This window comes from Eurytemora carolleeae, unplaced genomic scaffold, assembly GCF_000591075.1.
Source record: "Eurytemora carolleeae unplaced genomic scaffold, Eaff_2.0 scaffold696, whole genome shotgun sequence".
Classification (NCBI taxonomy): Eukaryota; Metazoa; Arthropoda; class Copepoda; order Calanoida; family Temoridae; genus Eurytemora; species Eurytemora carolleeae.
In genome coordinates this window covers 157,902-173,090 of record NW_019396588.1, presented here as the reverse complement: position 1 = coordinate 173,090, position 15,189 = coordinate 157,902, and the positions used below count along the sequence as shown (strand labels likewise).

At 34.1% G+C, this 15,189-nt stretch overlaps 3 protein-coding genes across 3 annotated transcripts; all 3 read left to right on the top strand.

The window, feature by feature from the left end:
* The first annotated feature begins 4,875 nt into the window (after positions 1-4,875).
* Positions 4,876-5,624, top strand: LOC111705960 (uncharacterized). The gene is made up of 2 exons (XM_023478674.1): positions 4,876-5,138; positions 5,197-5,624. The coding sequence occupies exons 1-2, from the start codon at positions 4,940-4,942 to the stop codon at positions 5,373-5,375; spliced, it is 378 nt and encodes a 125-aa protein (XP_023334442.1). The 5' UTR covers positions 4,876-4,939; the 3' UTR covers positions 5,376-5,624.
* A 6,262-nt stretch (positions 5,625-11,886) lies between these two features.
* On the top strand, positions 11,887-12,838 carry LOC111705956 (uncharacterized). Its single transcript, XM_023478670.1, has 4 exons — positions 11,887-12,030; positions 12,082-12,381; positions 12,589-12,717; positions 12,831-12,838. Exons 1-4 carry the CDS (start codon positions 11,973-11,975, stop codon positions 12,836-12,838), a joined length of 495 nt encoding a protein of 164 aa, XP_023334438.1. The 5' UTR covers positions 11,887-11,972.
* On the top strand, positions 12,409-13,590 carry LOC111705954 (uncharacterized). The gene is made up of 3 exons (XM_023478667.1): positions 12,409-13,028; positions 13,083-13,295; positions 13,346-13,590. Exons 1-3 carry the CDS (start codon positions 12,840-12,842, stop codon positions 13,490-13,492), a joined length of 549 nt encoding a protein of 182 aa, XP_023334435.1. The 5' UTR covers positions 12,409-12,839; the 3' UTR covers positions 13,493-13,590.
* The last annotated feature ends 1,599 nt before the right edge of the window (positions 13,591-15,189 follow it).

Below are 15,189 nucleotides of genomic sequence, written 5' to 3'. Positions count from 1 at the left end.
AAAAAAAAACGGAAACGCCTCAAAAAAAAGAGGAAACGCCTCAACAAAATAAAGTTTTAAAAGTTTTTTCAAAAAACGGAAACGCCTCCAAAAAAAACGGTAACGCCTCAAAAAAAAGAGGAAACGCCTCAACAAAATAAAGTTTTAAAACTTTTTTCAAAAAACGGAAACGCCTCAAAAAAAAAAGAGGAAACACCTCAACTTTAAATATTAGGAAACGCCTCAAAAATATTCGGAAATCCCTCAACATTTTCCAGTTTTGAGGGATTTCCCAAAAAAAAACGGAAATTCCTCAAAACCGGTTTTTGAGGCATTTCCGCGTTGAGACGTTTCCGTGTTGAGGCGTTTCCATAGCACCGATTTTATTTTGAAGAATTTTTACAGTTATTCTTTGTCAAGTAGGTTGAGTTGCTGGAAGGGTGTACATTATTCAGAAATACCCCGTCTACCCACCCTGCCCTAAGGATACGAAAAACACTAATTTCTAATGATATATATTTTTCGCCAATTTAGCCAACAAAAAATAAACCTGTTAAAAAGGGGGTTTCAAGAAAATATACATGTTTGGGCATTGTCGAAATAAAAAGTATAGACACCTACCTCTTTTGTCACAACCTTCATATTTTTCCATTTGAGTTCTAGATGCTTAAGAAGAAAGTTTTCATTCCCAGGAATTTTTACAATTCTATCAAAAACTTTCATCCAGGCCCTTAAATCAATTATATTTAAAACCTTTTTTTTCATACATGAGAAAGGTGTTCTTTCAGAGAAACCTTCAACGTAATTTGAAGTAACCATTAAAATATTTTTTTTTCTTTTTAAATTATAACGCATTAAGCCAGTGTGCAATACTTCAAGAATGGAGCAATAATGCAGTAATTAATATTATATACGTTACTAGCCGCTTATCTGCCATTAAACGATTTTACTGGGAAACTAAATTTTCGCTATTTAATAATACTAAGGGTAGATCTGAAAAGGAACCCGACATGGAACCCCCAGATTGCCGTCGGTGCGCAGAGCATTAACATGCAGCATACGGTTCGAGCTAACTCACAATTTTTAACGCCCATGAGTTATTCAAGCCGACCCACTCAATTTAGAATTTAAAAACATTCACGTGGTTCTTCTAAGGTCCCCAATAAAATATTAAGGCAAATTGGTTTATGAGTTAAGATCGTGCAAACAAACAAAAAGACAAACAAACACCTTTATGTATGTAGATAAAGATTCATAGAATTTTACAATTTTATCAAAATTACGTCAAACGACATAGGCAATCAATTCAACTTATGACAATCGAAAAATATACACCTTTTCTTTTTTTCCCTCCCTTCCTTGGTCTTCATTATCGAGTTTATCGTATGATTGAGTGCTCCGTTGTCAAGTGATGTTATCAACTCTAAAAATATATATAAGGATCAAAAATTATTTTTTATCATTCATATACTTCGTTTGTGGTGGGATGTTTAATCAGAGGCTGGAGGGATACATTACAATATATAACTATTGAAGTAGGACTACAGTGGTAGAATACAATAAAGACTTTAAAATACAAATTTAAGGTCTGACAGTATTTTTTAGTATCATATTGAACTCATAATGGGCAAAAAATGCTTTTTTAAAGGCTGGCGCCCATATCCGTATCAAAAATACTTTCGTAAATGTTGTTAATAAGGTGGTGATTGATAAAAAACATAATCTTAACGAGAACCGAAAATACTGCTAACTCCAGAGGAGCAACTAGGGGGGAGGTTACACTCCTCAAGCAACTTGGAAGGTGGTAGGCGTCCAGCTGGATTGAAAGAATGAATGGCTAATATCAATAAAGAAATAGCAAAATAAAAGTGGGGGGGGGATTTCGTGCATAATTTCGAATAGAATTTCTTATTATTTTCTCTTTTTCGTTTACAAAATTCAAGTCAATCAACGAATATTGGAAAGTCTAAACTCAAATGTAGATTGATTAATACCTTTCAACGTATTGGCTTGGTCAGAACTCCAGTTAGAAGCCCTCTTCGTCCTTGCCGCTGGTTCCTCCATATACTCCAGTATTCTAAAAACAATTAAATTAAGTAAATAAACTAAATTCTGCCCATTAAGATCAAACTGTTGTGTATGTGAGATTATGGAGGGAAGGCCAAGAAGCCATGAACCCCGTGGAAAATCTCCGAACCCTGTGGAATGGTCTCCGAACCCCGTGGAAGAGGTTTTTTGAAAAAAACGTTATCAAATATAAATATTACTTGTAAATTAGCAATAATTTTCCAATCTTCTCGACATATGGACTCAATAAATATAATAATCAAGTTAAAGAAATAATTTTCATAATTGTTTTAATTGTCTTTTTCTCGTGAGATGGATAGCCAACAATATTTCTAGTAATTTAATAATAATTTGGCCCACTACGACCCACTACTTAATTATAATCCAAGATTTTAAGGGCATATTAGTATTAATTAGACTTGCGGCCAGGAAATTGCAGACCAAGGACTGAGAATTTCAATCAATGTGTTTCATGTTTAATACGCATATATTATATTTAAGTCCAATCACTAAATTAAAAAAGTTAGAATATTTTCCATCATTATTGATCAGTGTCCAAATTTAATGAATTTGAGCCGCGTCTTAAATCCGCCAAAAACTGGTTTCAATTAAGCGCCGGCTTAAATCTTGAAACATTGAATCCAATTTTAAGTGAAACCAACCATATTTGAGTGGCGGCTTAAATTTGAAATCTTTAAATTTGGTCTGATATAAAGGTTTTAATTTTTTAAACATAATGTTTTGAATTTAAATTTAATGATAATATTAAAAAATATATGTACATTGGATTGTCTTCAGCATTAATTATTTGGATACTATGGATGTCCATTCTGATAGTTCTGGTCAATCCTTCTCCTTCTTGTCTAGTCCATTAGATACCTCTCCTTCTTGTCTAGTCCAGTAGATACTTCTTCTTCTTCTCTAGTCCAGTAGATACCTCTCCTTCTTGTCTAGTCCAGTAGATACCTCTCCTTCTTGTCTAGTCCAGTAGATACCTCTCCTTCTTGTCTAGTCCAGTAGATACTTCTTCTTCTTCTCTAGTCCAGTAGATACCTCTCCTTCTTGTCTAGTCCAGTAGATACCTCTCCTTCTTGTCTAGTCCAGTAGATACCTCTCCTTCTTGTCTAGTCCAGTAGACAAGATAATCAATCGATCAATCAATCATTATCTGAAATAATAAATATTTGAGTTTAACAACAAACGAAAATAATGTAAATTGACAACAACAAAGAAATTTTAAATTTCAAATTTGTGATGTGTGTACCCACGCATACCTCTCAGGTATCCTTTCATTTTAATGAATTTTTTATTATAGTCCAAAGGACAATTTCTGGGAGTGCCGAGCGCTGGTTATATTCCTAGTGAACGAATTTTATACCCCCCCGGCCCCCCCCCCTTCTATCAATTTTGTACATGGATCTTACAGAAAGTGTCTTAACTTAACCTAACCCGTGGCCGCAGTGCTCGGCCCCCTAGCCTGTCCTAGCCGCAGGGATCGGCCCAGAAAGTGTCTTAACTAACCTAACCCGTGGCCTCAGCGTTCCGCCCCCTAGCCTATCCTAGCCGAAGCGCTCGGCCCAGAAAGTGTCTTAACCTAACCTAACCCTAAATAATAATAAATAAATACTAATTTACTAATTTCGTCATGTACAAAATTGAAAAAGGGTGGCTGGGGGGGCTCATAAATTGTTCACAGGACAGACCCCTAACCTAACCCTAAATAATACTAAATAAACACTAATTTGGTCATGTACAAAATTGATTGGAGGGGGGGGGGTCCAAAAATCGTTCACTAGGACAGACCCGAGCACTGCGGTCCTCAATTTAAATTATAACCATTGAAAGTAGTAATTATTAAAATAAGTAATTAGGAAAGGTAAAGACTAAGACAGGCCTGTGTGGAGCGCAGCGGCCTTAACAGGCTTTCCAGCTGCAGCCCCTTGGGCTCTAAATATGTCTTAAAATTCTGTTTACAAAAGTGGTATGAGTGGAGGGGCAGGCAGGCCCGTAGCCAGGATTTGACCAGGGGGGGTGCAATATGACGCGCCACAAGTGAAANTCAAGAAGCTAACGCAGAAAATGATGAGACTGATGCTAAGAAAAGAAAAACCACTTAAACCGTAAGCTTAATTCTCTATTTTTTTCAGAAAAAAATGAAATATGAACCAATACTTGAAGCTTGATGGAAAATTGATTTGGCTCTTTGGGAAATCTGGTACTGGAAAAACAAACTACTTTACATCTCAACTTCTTCCAAACTGGCATGAAGGACCTGTCTATGTAAAATCTAAAGACCCTGAAGAATGGAAAGATAAACCTGTTGAACTTTTGGAAAACAACTTTGATATAGCCAACATTGATAATTTACCTTCTAATTGTTTAATATTTTTTGATGATTTTGTAAAGAAAGGACAAGATAAAGACTTTCAAGAAATTGTAAACTTTAACTTGAGACATGAGTCAAAAACATTAATTTTGTGCATTCATGATATTTTCAAATCTGGGTTGTACAGCGATCTATTACAAAGTTCCCATTTCTTTATCACCTTTTGTCCTAGCTCTCTTAAATTATTGCAAATTTTAGACAAGCAATACAAGTTCAATTTTCGCGAAAAATTTCAAGCAGTTTATTCTTTAGGTGTGACCAATCATCATATTGCATACCTTAATACAGATACACAGACTTTCTTTCCTAATTTAAACTTAAGACCTGAGACCGAATTTAAAGAATTTGAGCGACAGTTTAAATTTAAGCCACTGCTCAAATATGGTTGGTTCCACTTAAAATGTTTCAAGATTTAAGCCGGCGCTCGATTGAAACCGGTTTTTGGCGGATTTAAGACGCGGCTTAAATTCATTAAATTCGGTCACCGATCACACAAGTCCTATTGAAATGTTTCATTTTGATGAATCTGAGGTTATTTTTCATTCATTGGATCAACCCTGCCCAAGCTCTGGAATTGTAGAAAATGATGCTGAAGGGACCTCAGAAACATCTGCCATTCCACTTCATTTGTTCAAATGGGAAAAACGTGGACGCTATGTTCTTAAAGCTCTTCAAGGTCTGTTAGATGATAAGAACTGTTTGCTAGGTAAACCAATTAGGATTTTATTTATAAAGTTTTTAAAAAACATTTTTTTTATTTTTAGGCTCTAAAATTTCTGTGTTAGACTTTCTAAAGATGGCTCTCAATCGATGCTCACTTCCTCAACAGCTGGAAACACACAAAAAGAAGTTTACAGCTATACTCAAAAAAATGAAAGCTAAAGGAATACGTTTACCAGAATCCATTGTTTTAAATCCTGTTGCTCAGAAATATATTTGTTAATTTTTTCAGACCTGAAATGATTAGTGTTCGTTCTGCCACCCAGTTCTTAGTTCAATCAGCACCTGGAAATGTGATATCTCTTCCTCAACTTCAATATAAAGGACCCAATCAAGCTCATACTATTCAAGTGCTGAACATTCATTGGGGTAGCCGAGCTGAAACTGGACAGCTTCAAATCTCCATCAAGTTAAGAAATCCTTTTATGTTAAAAATATCCAATAACAATTTAAGTATGGAAGACATTGTTGAAAAGTTTTAATCGCTATGCCAAAACAAACCTGTTTGAAGTCTTGCCTGATAAAACCATTAAAGTAAATGTAACTGAAGGTCAAATATTTACAAATTTACCTGTTCTCTTAAGAAAAAAATATGATACAGTGGATGATATCCTTAAAACAGAATTGCCTGCAGAAACATTTACCTGTTACAATGCTAAACTAGGTACTTCACTTGAGGAACCTACTAAATTACGAGAAACTTTATTTTGTACAGAACAAACTTCAGGGGAATACATCACTCAACTTGTACCTGATAATCTAGATGCCCCAGCATCAGTTCTTTTTGGTTTCCAAGCAGCTGAAAATACTGAAGAAATCTTTATTTTTCCTCTGGAATACTTCACCTCTCTTCTTTCAACAAAGAATCAAAGTCAACAGTTAGCTCATCATATCTCAACTGTACTAAATTTAAGTGATCATGCTATTCACTATGGTTTTAATTTTGATATTATTTTAAATGATTCCACACTAGAATTTATGTGTAGTCAAAATACCACAGATAAAGTTATTTTCAAATCTCACTTTCATATCTACGATTTTGAAGATTCTCCCACATTACCTTCTGAAGAATGGCCTGTTTATTTACAAACCTATTTTGACCCTCAGATGGTTATTCCCCCCATGGTAACTTTGTTACCAAGGTTTGAAAATCCCTTGACACTTCATATTGCTGAAGGAATTGATAACTCTGCTTTTATAAATCAACAATATGAAAAAGTATTGGCCTTGTTAGAATTGCATGCTGGATCATTAACAATTCTTTTTGCCCCTACGCATCCTTTGATCTCCCCTTACGCTATGCATAGAATTCCTTTGGAATTACCTGATGCTAAAAATCGAAAAACTGTTGGAGATCTTAATGTTCATGTAGCCTTAACATAACTTTTTTTTCAGATTAAACAATGACTAGCATTTTCCAGGTATATTTGTTTATATACATTTATAACATTTTTTTGAGATTATTTTATTATAGAGCTTTCATGGATGACTGTTTAGAAGCCTCATCTTTTCTGCTCAACGCTTTCAACAATGATAGTCATATTGATTTGTATTCTGTCCAAACTGATGTGCCTGATCTTCATCTCTTTACCTTTAATGGAATACCTGTATCATCTAACAAAAAATATACCTTCCCACCAGAAATTATTGAGCATCTGTTATCCTTTTCAGATGAACCTTTGAAATTAGCCCTTGTTTTAATTACACAAATTAATGGTGTGTCGGAATATCTGATATCCAATTATCATTTATATCGATACATGACCTCAGCTTTAAATCATTTAAATGAAAATAGATTTTTAACAGTTCCAATGCACAATCATCCTTTACACCCTTTGAATTTTTGATTCCAGTAAAAGAATCCTTACCTGGAGTTTATTTTACAGTCAATCCCTTGTGGAAAAAAGATTATTGTTTTCCTCTGTATTTTCAGGAAGTATTTCATCCTGTAATTGAGTACATCAAAAAAATTCTTCAAGGGGTCATTGAACCTAATTTTGTTAAATTTGCTCATCAAACATCCTTAATAGTTGATTCTAAGCTTAATTCTAACACCTGGAATGATGAAACAATGTTTGTTTGTCAGTGTCTTAGCTGTTCTTATATTATTCTCTAACTGTACATTGTTTTCAGAAAATACCAATGACTGAAACATTGTTGCAAATACTATTTCAAGATCAATATACACTGTTTCAAGGCGATGTTATTGCACCCAAGGTTTTTCTAAAACAATATCCTCCCTCATTTATTTATGAGTTGCTCTACTATTTTTGGGATCTAAAACTACCCATTTGTGTAGCTGGATCTGCCGCTTCCTACACCAAAGGAATTGTGAGACATTTTCAAGATCTAGATGTGTTTATGACCTCTGATGTTTAAGGTGAACTTTTTTATCATTTTATCATTAAAAATTCATTAAATTTCATGTTTAGACGATTGGCAGTGTGTTTAGACAGGCATAACTTAAGAAATCAAAATTACTCTTTCCATATCAAACCTAGAAACGGCTAAGATTGTGAAACCTGGAGAAAATTGTCCTCTGATGATGAGACCTCCTTTGTGTTAAAAACCTATGAATTATCCATAACAAACTTTTCTTCCCTGATCATATTCAACATTCCACCTATTCAACTTATAGAGCAAGTTGGATGGAATCACGTGCAAGGAATAGATTTTACTCATGATGTCCTAAAAAGATTTGATCAGGCAGAGTCTCAATGTGCCTTGTACAACTTATTCAAAGACACAATGCTCCATCAACCTTGCAAGTACTCTTCTGTCTGGTAAGAGTATTTTTTATATTTGGATTTCTAAAAATAATATATTTTTTGTTTAGAAACATCTGCCTCAAGATCATCCAGCCTTAAAGCGATGTAAAAAGTATTTACATTACATTCTATCTCCTCAACACTAACCATGGAAGTGTGTCAAGGCCTTGATCTGAAAGATTTTCCTTGCTTGGATATACCACCAGTCACTAAATTTTTCAGACAAAAAATCCTAGAACAAGTGTGTTATTTTTTATACCAACAGTTGGAACCTAACCTAAACTATGAAGTATGGTTTGATTCTCTTTTCAGACATACACCCTCTAAATATTGTGAAACCTTATACAACACTAAATTGTCCCTGCGTGAACTATTGAATTACATATCTTCAAAACTACACTTGAAAATTACAATTCTTTAAAGATCATTAGTGAGGTCTGTATGCCCCTCAGTACCATGCAGTTTACAAGCTAAACATTCTGAAAAGTGTCAAGTGATGAGTGTGTTTTACACCAGTTGTTATTCAAATTTTTTAAAATGTGAGAAAAGTTACACCTTTATTCTTTGTAAGACAGGATCGATAAGCGGATTATATTTGGTAAAATCAACACTTGACTTTCCAATTCTAACTTCAACTCTTCCAACTAAATCCTTGAATGAAGTTGAACATCTGTTGGCAGAAAAATTCGACGTTCCCAAATTCTCTATACTGGAAAGTTTTTATTGTAATCCCCTGGAACATGCACCCACTACAGTTAACTTGTGTGTAGCAGATTCTCTTTTTACAGGCAGCACTGAAACTATTCAATGTTTAGGTATTACTTATATTCTTTAATTCATTTAAAATTGCATTAATAATGTATTTTTCTTTTAGCTTCCTGGGGCTGGAGTTCTAGCAGTGACATTCTAAATCTAGTTTTATTGTATGCACCCAATGTAGGATGGCAATGTGTCTTTGATGTTTCTCTGGACAAAACCATCCTACAAAAAACACAGCTCCCTTTAAAAACAGCACCTATTGAAAGACCTTTGGAGCGTCAAGATCGAATAAGACTAACCCCAGGAAAAGAACATGATTGTTGCTGTGATAGACTCTCAGACTATTACTTCCCTAATGGAAAACACAAACTTTTTAAACCAGCGGGACATGGAGAATCTAAATGTTTAGCTACACTTTTACAAATCATTGGCTGGTATAATAAGGACCTTGAAAAAACAATAGACCAAGTGATTAAATTATCCATCATCTCATTTGATATTGATTCACTGTGTATTGATGAAACTACTATTCCAATTAAGAAAATTGGAATAGCTACCAAGAATGATAATACTTATACAGAAGGAAAACATGTTGTTCAAACACAGCTGCCTTACCTGATTGGATCCACTTGTTTTAATGTGGAGCGTGGTTTTCAACAATGTCAAAATACACGTACCAAACGAAATCTTTTATCACAGTTTAAAAAAGGGACTCTAAAAGAAGATACTGTGTTTCAAAGTTTGCGGATGTATTTTCCACCTGAGGAATTTCAACAACTTTTGGCTTCTATATTTTCTCAACAGAAATCTCAAGTGTTCCACATAGGAGATAATCATAAAAAACATGTTCAAACAGAACCCGATGCTGAAAACATTGAGGCTATGGTAGTGAAATGGATTCGTTATTGCTACATTCAAGCTAAAATGTGCAAGATCTAATGGACCGACTAAAAATTGTTATTGATGAGATTAAAGTACTAACAGATCGGAGATATTCAGACGTATTCAGTAAAGCTCTTCAAAAGTGTCAATCTCTCATCCAGGAAACTTTTCTAATATCTTTTAATGGAGCCAATTATGATACAGTGTTGATTGAGAAGTTTCTGTGGAATGCTGCTGTTCAATACAAGTTTAAACTGAACATGTTCAAGAAATCTACTTCAATTCAAAGTGTTAACATCAAAATAACAAAGTGGCTCCAAGAAACTGCTTGTTCCATATCTCTAACTATGAAGGATGTGCGAAATTTGGAAGAGCCTAATGTCAATCTAGCCACCTTAGGAAAAAAATACAATCTGGAAATATCTAAAGGATTATTTCCTCATGCCATCAGTGATGGAATTGTTACATTAAAAGAAACTAAATGTTTACCATCAAAGGAATCAGAAATCTGGTACAATATATTGTCTCACAGTAAACCATCCGATCAGGATATTGAACAAGCACATGTAGACTTTGAGGAGTGTTCTGCCCAAAATCTTTATGACTATGCAAAGTCTTATCTTTGTAGAGATGTGGAGGTGTTGTTCAATGTTTTTTTCAAAATATTAGAGGCCTGGAAACTATCAGGAGTAAATATTGTTTTAGCCAGGTAAAAACCCCAAAAAAACGGAAACCTCCCCAAAATGAATTTTTTTGAGGCGTTTCCTGTTTTTTTAAAAATTATCGGAAATCCCTCAAATCCAATTTTTAGAGGAATTTCCCTTTTTTTTTGATCCGTTTCCTCAATTTTTAGGTCGGATTCCGGTTTATCAAGATCTTATATTGTTGAGGGATTTCCCAAAATTTTGAGGGATTTCCCAATATTTTCGATCCGTTTCCTCATTTTTTGGGTCCGTTTCCGGTTTTCAGAAAAAATTTAAAATTCTCAGTTTGTTGATCGGTTTCCTATTTTTTTGGGTCAGTTTCCTCTTTTTTTGGGTCGGATTCCGATTTTCAGAAAAAGTTGTAAATTTTCAGTTTGTTGAACGGTTTCCTCTTTTTTTGGGTCCGCTTCCTCTTTTTTTGGGTCCGTTTCCGGTTTTCAAAAAAAGTTTTAAATTCTCAGTTTGTTGATCGGTTTCCCCTTTTTTAGGTCTGTTTCTGGTTTTCAAAAAAGAATTTTAAAATCTCAGTTTGTTAGTAGGTAATTCCTCTTTATTTGGGCCCATTTCCGGTTTTTAAAAAATGTTAATATCCCAGTTTTACTGGTTTGCAACCTTTTTTTGATCGGTTCCCTCATTTATTGGGTCAGTTTCCGGTTTTCAGAAAAAAAATTCATTATTTTCGAATTTCGATTAATTTTCATTAGTATCTGGTTTAAAATAAAATATTACGGTTTTGGCTTTAATTGGAGTTTTCATCTCCTTCTGGGTCAAAACTGTTCCTTAAAGTCTGTTCGGAACATTTCCTGCAACTTTTAGGAAATACAGGGTTACCCTCAAAGGATGAGATTTCAGACACGATTGTAAGAAATTTATACTGTCAATTTCTAAGATAACTTGTTTTTATCTTTGCCAAATCATCAACTAAGCAATAATAACCAAGTGTAAATAAGGGTGCCTTGAAAAAAAGTGTAGCAGTTGTTGGAATGGATACCTTCAAAGGCATAAAAGTTATTCATTCAAGTTATTTTCTTTTTCTAAAGAATCATTTTGACTTTGTGGAAACTCCTCTTATTCTCCATGCTGTTCTTTATAAGCATAAACAATTTTTGAAAACGGAGATTGACAGTCAGTTAAAGCTAAGAAGTGATATAAAAAAGAAATTGCAAAATCCTTTGCTAAGTAAGGAAGAACGTCTGGTACTGGAATCTAGCTCCTCATGGGCCAAGTTCATCTTATGGGTTTACATTGTTAAAACAAGGTAAAACAATATGATTCCTGTTTAATAGTTTATAATTAAATTTTCTTTGTTTAGGATCACTGCAAACGCCTTATTTCCAAGAACAACTGCTCGATGCTTCCTCTATCTGTCGCGTTGTAGATAAACCTGGCTTTTTAGGATATGAAAGAATGAATAAAGAGCGTTACAAAGTTTTAAAAAAATCAGTTCCCACCTACAGTTCATATGAGTATACATCTCCTCTTGTAGCTGTTGGAGCCTGTATTTTATCACATTCAAAAATTGTTCTGCTAGACAATCTGCACTTTATGTTATCTCATCTAGACCCCGCATTAGCTGAACTTCATTATCTCGGTAATTTAATATTATCCGTCAAAAAAAAAAAAATACTAAATTTAATTTATTTAGATACAGACAGTTGCTACTTTGCTATACATCATAAAAGACTAGGGGATAGTGTTGCAACTCACATGAAAGCTAGTTATAATCTTCTTAAAGATCAACATGTGGATTCAACTTCATTGTTAGGTAAGAAATAACTGAAATCCATGATTCATTCTAATATTTATTTTATTTTAGCTGGGTACCTGGTGACAGAAAATATAGTAGATGTGATGAACATATACGGAGAGAAGATGTATAGACTAGAAGCTCTAGACCAAGGACCAGAAATTCATGTGAAAGGGATACAGCGAGGTCTTCACAGAGAATTGAAAAAACCTGAAAATGCTTCTAAATTGTATGCTGAAGCTCAAACAGTTATCATTCAATCTGGATTTCGAAGACAGCCTGGTGGTGGAGTTACCTTAGAAACCATGACTCGTCAAACTTATAATGGTGTTAAACCCAGAAAGAGAGCTTTTATCACCTCTCAACATAGTATTACATATTAATTTTTTTTGAATCGTTCTGTAAAAATTATTGTTTATGATGAGGGATCTTTAATTCCAAAATATATTCTCACCATCATCAAAGAGATTCTAGACAATCTGGTTGTCAAAACGGAATCATTACCTCCCAAAGATTGTACAGGTAATATTTTTACAAATTTTTAATAATATTTAAATTTACAAGCTTTTTGTTTAGATGCGAACTTGATTGAAATGAACGGAGTTATGAGTGATCTGTGTATGGAGGTTTTAGAAAAAGAGATGAAAGGAATGAGGCTTGAAATATCACTGCGTAAGAAGATTTGGGAAACTGTAAATGACGAATGTAAATTCTCTGCTTTTACAACTTATCACTTGATCCATCAGGATGATGCAGAAGTTTACCATCGCATATTTTGGCCTGTGTGTTTTTTACTATGTGATGAATAATTTTTTCAGATCAATAAAATGGCTCTTTACTCCTTAAAGAAAGATTCAGTACTTAAATCATTATGCCAAGATCTTGCAGAACCTTTTACCTTTGGTGAATTTTTAAATCAATTCCAATGTAAAAATATCATAAATCTTTTGAACCAACATCAAGATTTGCTGTTAGAAGATATTATCCTATATTTTCTGAATCAGCTAAAAATTCAGGTAGAACATAAAAAGTAAAAAAATTATGTTTAACTTCTAATCCTAAATGTTTAGGTCTATCCACTGCCCATGCTTGAAAGAAGATCATTATCCAATAAGGTTTCCTTTGAAATTCCATTTCACCGACCTTTCTGGTGTCTCAAGTCTAATCCTAATTTTGATTATCGATGTCAATTCATGATAGTCATCAACTCCATCATTACCAGAACAACTCTTCTACATGTTCTCAAGTCTTATGGCTACATTGAAAAAATCTATTTTTCTAAGGTAATACATTGCTAATTATCCGATTACAAAAATTAATAATATTTATTTAGACTATGCGATCCTGTCATGTTATATTCCGAACCCTGCCCTGTTCTTTGAAAAAGTTCCCCTGGATTTATATTCAACGCTACATGTTCCCTGTGTACTCTATGCTTTTTAATGATAATTATCCAAATATTCGTGCTCAATGTCAATAATTAATAATAATGTATTTTTGTAAAAATATATTGAAAAATACATCATGATAGATTTTATTTAAATCATTTTTGTTTCAGATTTATAATGGCCAATATTTTCTTCAACTTGGTGAACCTACTTCTGATGTTACATGGTCTGATATTTTAAAATTTATCAAGGATCTGATTTTAGCTGGTGTTTGTTTATGTTTGTTTGTGTTCTTCTGATGTTGCATGGTCTGATATTTTTAAATTTATCAAGGATCTGATTTTAGCTGGAAGACATTTTGATGAACGTAATCCTTCTATGATATTGTGTAAGTGATCTCAACAGTTGGAGAATATTTTTTCAGTCAAAGCACTTCATGTTACCCAGGTTCACGCAGCTTTGGCTAAATCATTGATTGCTTTGGAAACTGATGGTCCTGAAGCTTCAAAATCTTCCTAAAAAGAACAAAAATAATCAAAACCATCAGATCCTAATACTAGATATAGATTATGTGCTAGTTTGAGACAGCTCTTTGAATCAACTGATGTGTTGGTAAAATCTCAAGAATTATTTACTTTTCTTGAAGCAGCAGATCTTTTATCCCAATACATTATCCTCAAGAAAGATCATATATTAGATTCTCGCAATATTGGTGTTGCTCTAATTGATCAGGATCCTCTTGAAAAAGTGTTTAAGGTTACAGCCTTCCATAGAAATCAAGCCTCTTAGCTTTTAATGCAGCATTTGATTGTTGCTCAGGAACCCTCATAGTCCAACAGAATATTAAGAATTCATTTTCTTAAAAAAACTACAAACTACAACAAATTCCAACCTTAAATATACTATCGAGGAAGAAAAAACTATTAAGAATGTAAATATATTAGAACATCAATAAACATTATTTTTACAAAAAACATGCTTTTTCTATCTGTAAATCTTAATCAATAATGCTATCCAAGACATCCTTTCAATAGATAAACTTTCTTATCATATATTTATTTCATCACAGGCCTAGTCACCCTAACCCTAACTGGCTGACTTTACAGACTCATACATCAAAAAAAAGGGGGGGCAACACCCTGACTCAAACCATGACTCAATTGGGCAGAAGCATTCTTATTGGTGGCATTTTGGTTTTGTTTCCACCAATCACAGGCCTAATCAAACTGAATTTATCCAGTACCAAGCTTCAGTTACTTAAGTGTCCATTGGTCAGGGTAGACCCACACTCATTGGCTCCTAATTCATGACTCATACCATGACTCATACTAGGACTCATACCATATTATAGATAGATAGATAGATAATATATATACTTTAAAAATGGGGGGGCAACACCCCCTCATAGGGGGTATTACCCCCTCCCCCCCACCTCCAGAGCAGGGCGGGCCGGGCGGGCTGGGCTGGGTCAACAACCCCCCACATTTCTTAAATGTTGTCTTCATCAATCAATCAATTTAGACGATTCTGAATGTCGTCTTCCATGACACCAACCAATTCCAACCAATCAGAACGCTCCATTCAGGTCACGTGATCACAAAATATCATCTAATAGGAGCATTCTGATTGGGCGCTGCTCGTGTCCTCAAACTCTGCAGAAATCACTGCTCTCCATAGCTTTAAGTTGTAGAATTGACTTGGGTAGATCAGCTCTCCAATCAAACTCTCATGAAAATATTATTTCAATGTCAACTTCTCTTGATTGTTTTACAAAACGGAGAAAATTGAA

Bases quoted from the DNA above. Each gene is read 5' to 3' on its own strand.
- LOC111705960 (XM_023478674.1), top strand. From the start codon at position 4,940: ATGTTTCATTTTGATGAATCTGAGGTTATTTTTCATTCATTGGATCAA. The intron at 5,139-5,196 runs GTAAACCAATTA...TTTTATTTTTAG, and splicing joins TGATAAGAACTGTTTGCTAG to GCTCTAAAATTTCTGTGTTA.
- LOC111705956 (XM_023478670.1), top strand. From the start codon at position 11,973: ATGAAAGCTAGTTATAATCTTCTTAAAGATCAACATGTGGATTCAACT. The intron at 12,031-12,081 runs GTAAGAAATAAC...ATTTTATTTTAG, and splicing joins GGATTCAACTTCATTGTTAG to CTGGGTACCTGGTGACAGAA. The intron at 12,382-12,588 runs GTATTACATATT...CTTTTTGTTTAG, and splicing joins TTTTATCACCTCTCAACATA to ATGCGAACTTGATTGAAATG.
- LOC111705954 (XM_023478667.1), top strand. From the start codon at position 12,840: ATGGCTCTTTACTCCTTAAAGAAAGATTCAGTACTTAAATCATTATGC. The intron at 13,029-13,082 runs GTAGAACATAAA...CTAAATGTTTAG, and splicing joins TGAATCAGCTAAAAATTCAG to GTCTATCCACTGCCCATGCT. The intron at 13,296-13,345 runs GTAATACATTGC...ATATTTATTTAG, and splicing joins AAAAAATCTATTTTTCTAAG to ACTATGCGATCCTGTCATGT.